At 41.3% G+C, this 12,016-nt stretch overlaps 1 protein-coding gene across 1 annotated transcript in view; it reads left to right on the top strand.

The window, feature by feature from the left end:
* Positions 1-6,503, top strand: part of LOC138972446 (inner centromere protein-like) — a 32,602-nt gene extending 26,099 nt beyond the window's left edge. The window contains exons 3-6 of the mRNA XM_070345095.1: positions 817-1,028; positions 1,596-1,743; positions 2,995-3,198; positions 5,293-6,503. Of these exons, the coding sequence (XP_070201196.1) occupies positions 817-1,028; positions 1,596-1,743; positions 2,995-3,198; positions 5,293-5,562 (834 nt within the window). The 3' untranslated portion in view covers positions 5,563-6,503. The remainder of the gene's footprint in view (positions 1-816; positions 1,029-1,595; positions 1,744-2,994; positions 3,199-5,292) is intronic.
* The last annotated feature ends 5,513 nt before the right edge of the window (positions 6,504-12,016 follow it).

The following is a 12,016-nucleotide window of genomic DNA, read 5'->3' as shown; positions in this document are numbered from 1 at the left end:
ATCATCATCGGCCATCATCAATCATCAATCATCATCATCAATCATCATCAATCATCAATCATCAATCATCATCAATCATCATCAATCATCAATCATCATCATCATCATCATCATCATCATCATCATCATCATCATCATCATCATCATTATCAATCATCACCAATCATCAGTCATCATCAATCAATCATCATCATCATCATCATCATCGTCATCATCATCATCATCATCATTAATCATCAATCATCAATCGTCATCATCATCAGCCATCATCAATCATCATCATCATCATCATCATCATCATCATCATCATCATCATCATCAGCATCATCATCAATCATCAATCATCATCAATCATCATCATCAGCATCAGCAGCAGCAGCGGCAGCAGCAGCAGCAGTGTCGCCCTTTTAGTTGAAGTTGACGTCGACTTAGAAATGTTGGGGTTAGTTGACAATCATTTACACCCGCTTGGCAAAACACATTGTAGTACTGTCTATTCGCCATCAAAACAACCCATGCCATTCTCTTCTTGGTCAGATTGAGAGCGTTTTGAACCGTTTTGCAGAAAATAGAGAGAATGCTTCATGTCCTACAGGCGAAATATTTCGCTTCTAAAGGACTAGATATGGGTTATATGATAATTCCAGTTTTACGCCCTCGCGGCTTTTGATGAGATACACAAGCGTATAAGTGTTTAGGTGGTATCAAACATCTGCACTTATGGCAGAATGACCAAGGTCTTTTACGTGCGACTGTTGTGACACGGGGGTGGGACATGGCTATCGTCTCTGGGTCTGCACATAAAACCCGTTGCAGATGGGTCAACCCAAGTACATCCACAAGCAGCACTACAACTTTGACCTGAGCCACTCGCTGTACGCACGACCTGGGGAGTACGACTCGCTACACGACCCCTTCCTCAAGAACTACCTCTACAAGCCGCGCACCAAGCGACTCCTCGTCCACAACGACCTCATCACTAGGGACGGCAAGGTCAAGTGTGACGTCAAGGAGTTCAACACCTACAGGTGTGTGTGTGTGTGTGTGTGTGTGTGTGTGTGTGTGTGTGTGTGTGTGTGTGTGTGTGTGTGTGTGTGTGTGTGTGCGTGCGTGTGTGTGTGTGTGTGCGCGCGCGTGTGTGTGTGTGTGTGTGTGTTTGTTTGTGTGTGTGTGTGTGTGTTTGTGTGTGTGTGTGTATGTGTGTGCGTGTGTCTGTGTGTATGTGTTTGTGTGTGTTTATGTGTATGTGTGTGTGTGTGTGTGTGTGTGTGTGTTTGTGTGTGTGTGTGTGTAGGGGCTCAAAGGAGGGGGATGAGATTGCCTGGAATTTACGGAGAGGGAGAGGCAGAGGGAGAGGCAGAGGGAGAGGGAGACGCAGATCACTATGACCTCATCACCAAGGACACATTCGAGAAGCCAAACAGCTGATGGGTTTCGGTTTGTTTTGGACGCGGACGGGGTGGAATGCAAGAGCAGGGCATTTTTTCACGATGATGATGATGATGATGATGATGATGATGATGATGATGATGATGATGATGATGATGACGACGACGATGATGATTGATGTTGACGATTGACGATTGACGTTGCAGATCATACCTGCGTTACCGGAGCGTGACGGAGCTGTCCCTACAGAAGAGCAGGGAGCATGACGAGGACAGGGACAGCTGGCTTCCGGTACCTGTGAGGCCCACCAAGTCTGAACTACCCCGCACCAAGCACTCCATGGAGAGCAGTAGGGTGAGGATACAGAGAGAGAGAGAGAGAGAGAGAGAGAGAGAGAGAGAGAGAGAGAGAGAGAGAGAGAGAGAGAGAGAGAGTCTGAACTACCCCGCACCAAGCACTCCATGGAGAGCAGTAGGGTGAGGATACAGAGAGAGAGAGAGAGAGAGAGAGAGAGAGAGAGAGAGAGGGAGAGAGAGACAGAGAGACAGAGAGAGCGAGAGAGACAGACAGACAGAGAGAGAGAGAGAGAGAGAGAGAGAGAGAGAGAGAGAGAGAGAGAGAGAGAGAGAGAGAGAATTGAATTGAATTGAATTGAACTTTATTTAACAAGGATTAAGATTTAAGGCTACGCCTTTTCTTACAATCTGTCCTTGGGACGCATAGACACACAATTATATAATTAAAAAATTAAAAATTAAAAAGTTAAAAGGTTAACGAACAAAAGGAGGTCGGAAAACTCCAGCACGTGATAATAAAGATGATGATGATGATGATGATGATGATGGTGATGAGGCAAGAAGAGCATACATAATTATGTGGTTATTCATAAAATCAAATGAATACTATACAGGTAATTACAAATACAAGCTGGTAGCAATCGAACATGTAGAAATAGTACAACAAAAATATGTTCAGAATATACAATGCACAGCATATTTTTGACGTAATACTAAGTGTGGTATTAGAGAGAGGGAGAGAGAAAGTCTGAACTACCCCGCACCAAGCACTCCATTGACAGCAGTAGGATAGGCACCATGTGTGTGTGTGTGTTTGTGTGTGTGTGTGTGTGTGTGTGTGTGTGTGTGTGTGTGTGTGTGTGTGTGTGTGTGCGTGCGTGCGTGTGTATGTGTGTGTGTGCGTGCGTGCGTGCGTGTGTGTGTATGTGTGTGTGTGCGTGCGTGTGTGGTGTGTGTGTGTGTTTGTGAGAGTGCTCGTGTGTTTGTTCCTGTGTTTGTTTGTTTGTTGTTGGTGGGTTTTTGTTTACGGGGGGAGGGGGGGGCGTGCACGCGTGCGCACCCTCTGACAGCAAGACTGAAAGAAATTTGGAGTTAGATATAGAAAAGAAAACGTTTGTACCCAACTAAAACAAATAAACAAACAATAGCTTCAAAACAAAATGCTTTATTCATATACATACAAACCTTGGAGTTAGCCAAGCTCAACATGTTCTATCCACATTAAATAATGTGCTAGCTATGTAATTTAGATTCCAAAACGTCGACACATTTTTCAAAATTATCAAATCTTTTCCAAAATATCCTACAGGCGCCTTCTCAGACGGACAACGACAGCGTACAACGCTTGGCGCTTTACGGACGTGATGTCAGCTTGGTGCAGCGTCTGCGCATGCGCGAACAGACACTTCTGAAGCGCATAAGTGAGAAAGAGCGACAGAGAGAGAAGGATCACAAACGGCAAGTGAAGGAGTCTTGGCAGAGCAGGAAACAGAGGCAGCAGAGACTCTTGCAGGTGATACGTGAACAAAAGATTATTATTTGAGTGCTAAAAGGATTACGTTTAAAAAAACCTTTAAAAACCATAACATACAAGGGTTGTCATAATTAGACCAAACGAGGGAAAATAGTTTCGAGGTGAGGCAACCATCTTGATGCGATTCGAAGGTCAATATACAGGGTTAGTTTCCCATGTTACGGTATAGATTTGTCGATGATACCAAAATACGTACCTGATACTGGCTGTGAAGGGGGGGTAGGGGGGAATGAATGGTGTGTGTGAAATAATGAAGAGAGGGCTCATGACAGTATAAATCTTCCTTTTTTACATTTAGTCAAGTTTTGACTAAATGTTTTAACATAGAGGGGGGAATCGAGACGAGGGTCGTGGTGTATGTGTGTGTGTGTGTGTGTGCGTGTGTGTGTGTGTGTGTGTGTAGAGCGATTCAGACTAAACTACTGGACCGATCTTTATGAAATTTGACATGAGAGTTCCTGGGTATGAAATCCCCGAACGTTTTTTTTCATTTTTTTGATAAATGTCTTTGATGACGTCATATCCGGCTTTTCGTGAAAGTTGAGGCGGCACTGACCACTGTCACGCCCTCATTTTTCAACCAAATTGGTTGAAATTTTGGTCAAGTACTCTTCAACGAAGCCCGGGGTTCGGTATTGCATTTCAGCTTGGTGGCTTAAAAATTAATTAATGACTTTGGTCATTAAAAATCGGAAAATTGTAAAAAAAAAATAAAAATTTATAAAACGATCCAAATTTACGTTTATCTTATTCTCCATCATTTGCTGATTCCAAAAACATATAAATATGTTATATTCGGATTAAAAACAAGCTCTGAAAATTAAATATATAAAAATTATTATCAAATTTTTTTTTTCGAAATCAATTTAAAAACACTTTCATCTTATTCCTTGTCGGTTCCTGATTCCAAAAATATATAGATATGATATGTTTGGATTAAAAACACGCTCAGAAAGTTAAAACAAAGAGAGGTACAGAAAAGCGTGCTATCCTTCTCAGCGCAACGAATACCCCGCTCTTCTTGTCAATTCCACGTGTTCTGTGAGTTCGACAGCTACTTGACTAAATATTGTATTTTCGCCTTACGCGACTTGTTTACATTTAGTCAAGTTTTGACTAAATGTTTTAACATAGAGGGGGGAATCGAGACGAGGGTCGTGGTGTATGTGTGTGTGTGTGTGTGTGTGTGTGTGTGTGTGTGTGTGTGTGTGTGTGTGTGTGTTACGTCTGTCTGTCTGTCTGTCTGTGTGTGTGTGTAGAGCGATTCAGACTAAACTACTGGGCCGATCTTTATGAAATTTGACATGAGAGTTCCTGGGTATGATATCCCCGGACGTTTTTTTCTTTTTTTCGATAACTACCTTTGATGACGTCATATCCGGCTTTTTGTAAAAGTTGAGGCGGCACTGTCACACCCTCATTTTTCCATTAAATTGATTGACATTTTGGCAAAGCAATCTTCGACGCAGGCCGGGGTTTGGTATTGCATTTCAGCTTGGTGGCTTAAAAACTAATGAGTGAGTTTGGTCATTAAAAATCGGAAACTTGTAATTAAAATCATTTTTTTATTAAACGATCCAAAAGCAATTTCATCTTATTCTTCGTCATTTTCTGATTCCAAAAACATATACATATGTTATATTTGGATTAAAAACAAGCTCTGAAAATTAAAAATATAAAAACTATGATCAAAATTAAATTTCCGAAATCGTTTTAAAAACTATTTCATTTTATTCCTTGTCGGTTCCTGATTCCAAAAACATAATAGATATGATATGTTTGGATTAAAAACACGCTCAGAAAGTTAAAACGAAGAGAGGTACAGTAAAGCGTGCTATGAAGCACAGCGCAATCGCTACCGCGCCAAACAGGCTCGTCACTTTCACTGCCTTTTGCACTTGCGGCGGACTACGTTCAGTTTCATTCTGTGAGTTCCACAGCTTGACTAAATGTAGTAATTTCGCCTTACGCGACTTGTTCTTTCTTTTATTTGTCATTTTTTGATTTATTAATCCCTGTCAATTGTATCATTATTATGTTTCCAATTAATCCTATGTTTGATTTATCATGCAGCATGAAGAAGACATTGACCGGAACCAGAGAGAGGAGCGAGCACGTCACATCCTGCAAAGGGAGAAAACTCTAACCAAACAACGGGAGCGCATCATAGCGAAACTGGGACGGTCTACTGACGGGCTGGAGACGAAGCACAAAGACAGACAGGAGAAGAAAGAGAAGAAGAAGGAACAAGGACACAAGAAGGAGACGGAACGAGAGGCGAGAGAAGAAAGACACTGCAGTTCAGGGGAGGACGACCATGAATATGCGTCTGATAATGCGTAATGTTATTTTACTGTTGGAGGCACATTTCGGTGTCCGAACCTCCCCCCGTGTACACTACATTGGGTGTGCACGTTAAAGATCCCACGATTGACAAAAGGGCCTTTCCTGGCAAAATTGCTTAGGCACAGTTAATAATTGTCTACCTATACCCGTGTGACTTGGAATAATAGGCCGTGAAAGGTAAATATGCGCCGAAATGGCTGCAATCTACTGGCCGTATAAAATTTCATCTCACACGGCATCACTGCAGAGCGCCTAGAACTGTACCCACGGAATATGCGCAATATAAGACTCATTGATTGATTGATTGATTGATTCTTCTTGTATACGAGAGTATGCTCTGTTCAGGCTTTTTACACGGGATTAGAACATCATTCAACTTAAGCACACACCACAAATTCCACAGTTTTGTTCTACGTGTGCAAATTGAGGAGTTCTTAATGAAGTTATTGAGTAAGTGACATCTATCTCAATCTGCAATCTATAACAACAACACCAACAGCAACAACAGAACAACCCATTCTGCATTGGAAACATCCAGACTATTACTTTTTCAAAATTGTATATCATTTGTTTAAGTGAAAGGATGATTTTGTCACATGAAAACGCCTAAATAGTGTTGTGACGGTGAACAGGATTGTATGAGCAGGACAGACGGTGCCTTCAATAATATTCGCTCGATCAAGCTCATCGTGAAAGCTTAACCAGATAAAACAAAAATTAATCATGCAGTTTTATAAGAAAAACGATACTGTGATAAAAGACAATGTTCGGAAATATCTCTGTTGGGTTTGTATGGGGTGTAATAGAGTGAATACTCTTGCTGTTAGTGACGTCATTTCAGTGACGTGCTCCTTATCCTCGTGTTTCAGACACACCCCTCGCTAGTGACTAGCTTATATTGTCACGTGGGAAAGTTTGATTCACTGAAAGCAGGGGCGGATCCAGGAGGGGGGGGGGGGGAGTGTCCGGGGTTTCCGCCCCCCCCCCCCACCCCGTAGCCAAAAAAAGCAATTTAAAAAAGAGAAGAAAAAAAAGTAGTTTTTCTTTTGAAAATAAACAAAAACTTATGGCTCAGATTGCACCAGATTGCTCAATTTTCCTTGATTTTCAAAGTGACGATTTCAGAAAGTAGGCTAGTTGGGGAATTTGTTGGCTCAGGTTACACCGGATCGGTCAATTATCCTTGTTTTGATCTTTCTTTCTTTATTTGGTGTTTAACGTCGTTTTCAACCGTTCAAGGTTATATCGCGACGGGGAAAGGAGGGGGGGGGGGTGGGGGGGGGGTTGTTTTGATCTAAATGTGTCTTCTTAAATTTCATTTTTGGAAGGTGTATCAGGGGAAGTGTCTTGGCTCAGATTGCAGCAGTTTGCTCCATTTTCCTTGTTTGTATCAAAAATGTTCGGGGGGGGGGGGGCATGCCCCCGGACTCCCCTAGGAAGATCGAACGCTTCACGCCCTCAACTAATCGCTTCGCGTCGTCGAATTGTCCCTACAAAAACAAATTGAACCCCCCCCCCCCCTATAAAAAGGATGCGATCCGCCCCTGGAAAGCACTCTTTCAACCCATACAAAGTCAAAAGAGTTAGATCCAAACATCGTCTCTTCTTGTTGGCTTTGTCTTGTGTTGGAGAAGAACTTAGCAATTATTTCCTTTTTGTGACTTACCTGAGTCAGGTGAGTTTCAAGATTCACCAGTGTCAGGAACATTCCCAAATATGGCGAAAGAGAATTGGCCGAGCGTTCGCTCTCCTTGATTTCAGAGAGTTTTTATTATTATGATTATGTTTAAATTCATATTCATATTTTATATTTACTTTCTCCTCACCATAATTATTTGTAGGTTGGCAGTAAGATCTTTTGTTTGCTTTCTTGTTTTTTGTTTGTTTGTTTGTTTGTTTGTTTGTGTCTTTCTGTTAGAAAACAACTGATTATTTAAAGTTTGTACCAAATTCCATGTTCTTCTCTCGAAGTCATTCATTTTTTTGAACTTTTGATCTCGTTTTCGGACGTTTTAAGCATGTCACGCATGATTAAATATTTGTAAGTTTATCGTGTAATACTCGCATTTAATTTAGAAACCACCAACAGGAAAAAGTATGACTGTTGTTTCCGCATACAATTTCAGAGTATCGATCATTTGCTACTTTCGTATTCTGGTGTACGAACATCGTTTTGTTTGCATGGAAAGGAGAGTTTACTCCCGTACTTTACGTCAAGACAATCAGAATGTTGAGTTATATAACTTGTCAAATAGCTTTCAGCTGTTTATATTTTGTGCTTCTGTGATATCCAGCTTTACTACCGACAGTTATGTCACTCATACCTATTAACATTTGACTCAAGCTAAAGCTTTTGTGATTCAGTTGCACATTTTTTGATGGCTTGTCAACGTTTTTTAGTTGTTCCGGTTTGTTGTTTTTTTGCCAGTTCTTTTGTGTTGATATCTTACATTTCGCTTTAATTAGCTTCCTCTTGAAGGCGATGCCAATATAAATCATGTTGCTGTCATTGTTGTTTTTTTTGCTTAAAAAATCTTCTTTTTGCTTTTGTCAATTTCGTTTCGATTAGCTTGTACACTGAAGAGGATTCTGATGTAAATCGTGGTTCAGCTGTTTTTGTCTGTCTGTCACTTCTTCTTTATTGCTTTCGTTAGTTTCGTTTCAAATCTGTTTTATTTAAAGAAGATTTAATGTAAATCGTTTTATTCGTGTGTCCTTGTTCGCCACTGCTTCCTTTTTGATTTGTTTAGTTTTGTTTTTAATAGTTCATACTCGAAGAAAGCTCTGAGGTACATTGTCACCATAGCGGAGACCTTTTTGTATCAGCAATTCAACTCCTTTCATTTGTTGCGTTGTATAATTGTGAAGGTAAAGTCCTTTCGTATAAAAGGCCATGTGCATCCCAAGATTTACCAGTCTGGATGTTTGCATTGTATAACATCATCCTTAACCTTCGCCCGTCCGGGTTATCGAGTACACACGGAAGCCATCGTGGGGCCGTGCGGACCGATGCTTCTCCTTTACTTCTTTGAGAAACATGGGTCCGCACGGCCCCACGATGTTTGTAGTCTAAATATGACCTTTTTTTATCCCCGAGTACGCAGTAGGAGGGTCCAGCAGACTTTAATTGTGTGTCTGTGTATCTGTCTGTCTGTCTGTCTGTCTCGACTTAACAGCTTATTGCTGGGAAACTACTGGGCGCAGTTCGTTCAAACGTTGATACACTAACTTGATAATAGGTCCGATTGATCGTATTAAAACTTCATAATGTTACCTGGGACCTAAATGCGAAATAAATCACAAAAGCCACTCTTAACGGTGGGAGTTTTTGCGGTGGGAGGCTGGTCGCTTTGCGAACAGCCTGAACTAAAGGGGAGACTTGAGCGGCGAACACGTCACGCAGTGACGAGAAAAGCATGATTTGCAAGCCAGACAACGGGTGAGGAAATGGTCTCGGCAAAGAAATTACAATGCAGGGTTTGGTCTCGGTGAAAGAGAGACAGAGAGCACGAGAGAGTCTATAGCCAAAATGATCCGGGTTCGATTCCCGGCATGGGCGTTCTATTTTTTTTTTTTAATTCTTGTTTACTATTGTTTATTATGAACGTTTTAATGTTTAATTCTACTCTAATAGTTTTTTTAATTGTGTAAAATAAATATATATTTTTTTTTTTAAATCCACGTGCACAAGACAAAAACTTTTATACTGGGGGAGCGAGCCAGTCTGAAGAGTACTCGGCTCCAGCGCCAGCGTTTTTTATTACTTCTCGCTGAGGTTTTAGGTGCCTGAGGCATTCTTAAAAGCTCAATAAAAAATTCCAACTAGTTTAAGAGATATTTGCAATTACACACCCTTCTGGGTCCACACGGACCCACGACCACCGGCGAAGGTTAAACTTGGACACATACCATAAATAAACAGCGTTGCTGCTTTTTGCGCATTTTGAGTAAGTTTTTGATGCATCCGTTTTGTAAATGTATCAGTGAAATGAATTCAACCATACAACAACCATTTTTGTCGAGGATAGCGTAGGCACCCGGTCTGCTCCCCGCCTAAAAAAGGCCAGTGCCGTTCCGTCTTCGAGGGACTGCGTGGGTTTCATTTCGGAGTTTTCCTTCTCCTAGACGAGTTTCCTTCCATGGATGATGAGCCTCCTCTACCCTCGTTTTGAATTCAGAGTGGTCTTCTCTTAGGATAGCTGCCTGCCAGGGTTGACGAGCCTATCCTGCCCGGCTATTTGACCCATAGCTGGAGGTTGGTTCGTGGGCACCTGGGCGTTTCCACACACCGGTGGGCCCGCATGCCGCACGTCTAGGGGCCAACCTCCTCCGAGTCCTTGTAGTCTAGCCTGGGGCCTTGCGGTACCCAGTTTACGCCTGTCGCCGCGATGGAGGCACTACATAGGGCTTGTTGTGGAGAGGTTATTGTACTGGCAGGAGAGACTGACGCATTCTGCTCTCTTTTCGCATTGTCCTAAAAAGGACAGACGGTGCTAGCCAGCGGTGAGGGCTGAAAGCGAGAAGTGACAAGCACAAGACACTTCGCCAACACACTAGACACGTCACACAACCGTTTGGCAGGCAATTCAACCATACAATTCAAGTCAACACAAGGAGCATCTATGCTGTTGACTTTTGTTTGAGGACAAGTGGAAGCATTACGTTACTCATTGTATAGTTGCTGATCGACAGATTTGCGATAGTTGACATGATTGCTTAAACGAGAAGACTTCACCATTGAAATGTTCGAATCTTAATGAAATGAGGCAGAGCGCTATTTTCCGATCTGGGAAACAAAGGAACGTATAGCTCTAAATGCATAATACATTTGCAACAAGAGTAAATGGGACTTCTGTGGAATGTTGATAAAAGTCGCTTGACACATTGTGTACTTTCATACCATCCTGACGAACGCAGTTTATCTGCCGAAATATTGAAACAGAAAAATCTCACCCGGTTATACTGATGTGTCCACTTTTGTTTAAAAGTCGCTTGTTTATAATTCTCCCATGTGCCAGGAGAGTTCTTCCGCATACCACTCACTTACTCTTGTTGCGCTTACGTCCTTTTTTTCCCTCAGATTTACCATTTAACTCATTGTCTCCCAGGTACGGATATATCCGTACCCACTCATATGGCTCTATCTGACCAGGTACGGATATATCCGCTCAGACTGTTCTTCAGTCGCTTCTTGTAACGTCCATCAAACGCCTGCATTCTAGCGTGTTGATACACAGTTACTACAATTTTTAGTGACCTGATGCAGCACAGCTGGTCTCGGCGAAAAAGGCTTGAATGTTAAATGTTGTTCATGATAATGTCACAAAAGAATTTTTTTGTATCTGTATATCTATCATGTCCCTTTTCTCTATTTCGGTTGACGTTTCGTTTATAAGAGGTGAGAGGAAAGGGCTGTAGACTGAACAAATGTAAATTTCTCACCTAACTTACTTAATTCTGATGGAAAACTTGCAAAGAGACTTAATAGCAGCTTGAGTTCATTATCTCATGAATAGGATTTTAAGAGTGACACAACAAGTTCTACGAGCAATCTGATTCCGTTGAAAGTAATATCGCTAAACAATAATGTGACTGAGGTAAAAACAAACAAGTTTCAATCATGTTTTTTTTTGTTTGTTTTTTTAGCAAGCAGATCTAATTGATCAGACCGATGGACGTTTAGTCAACATCTCTCAGTAGAAAGAATAAAGGTTTTGCTTGTTTCAATGCTATGTCTCGAACAGTTTATATCCTTGCATCACCAATTAACCGTAAAATAGCTATGAAATTGTTAGAAATTAAGAAACAAGAAAAAAACAGTTTTTTTTGCCGTACTGTCTCTTTTATTCGCAGATGGGTTGAGACTACTGTGCTTTCATAGCTTCTCTCCTTGTATTGTTAACTTGGATTCGTTTTTATACTGTTGCTAGCATGTACCAAATCAAGCAGCAGGGAGATAAGCATTTAGCATATTATTGTAATTCGTTTTAGCATTGCACATTTCCTTTTCTTTCTCTTGAGATAATTTGTTATCTGCAAAGTATTATGAAATGTCATTTTCAGTGTATTTTAAATCCAATCTGTGATAACGGTTCAGTTCTTTTCCAATAAAAAAAATAAAATAAAAATGGGCTGAAGGCTTGCATGAATTTGTAATCGTTAAAAGGAAAATTTGGCTTTGATGTTAAGAGGCATGTGATGAGAAAAATACCAGCTGTGAATAGCATAATCGCATACCGACAGAGATACATGCAAAGAAACGAACAGGCAGATAGATACACGTACGCACGCACGCACGCACGCACACAAACACACACACACACACACACACCCACACACACACACACACACACACACACACACACGCATACATTAACAAACACACACACACACACACACACACACACACACACACACACACACACATCTATATATAAGACAAAAACGTGTC

This window comes from Littorina saxatilis, linkage group LG8, assembly GCF_037325665.1.
Source record: "Littorina saxatilis isolate snail1 linkage group LG8, US_GU_Lsax_2.0, whole genome shotgun sequence".
Classification (NCBI taxonomy): domain Eukaryota; kingdom Metazoa; phylum Mollusca; class Gastropoda; order Littorinimorpha; family Littorinidae; genus Littorina; species Littorina saxatilis.
This window is presented reverse-complemented; position numbering and strand designations above follow the sequence as displayed.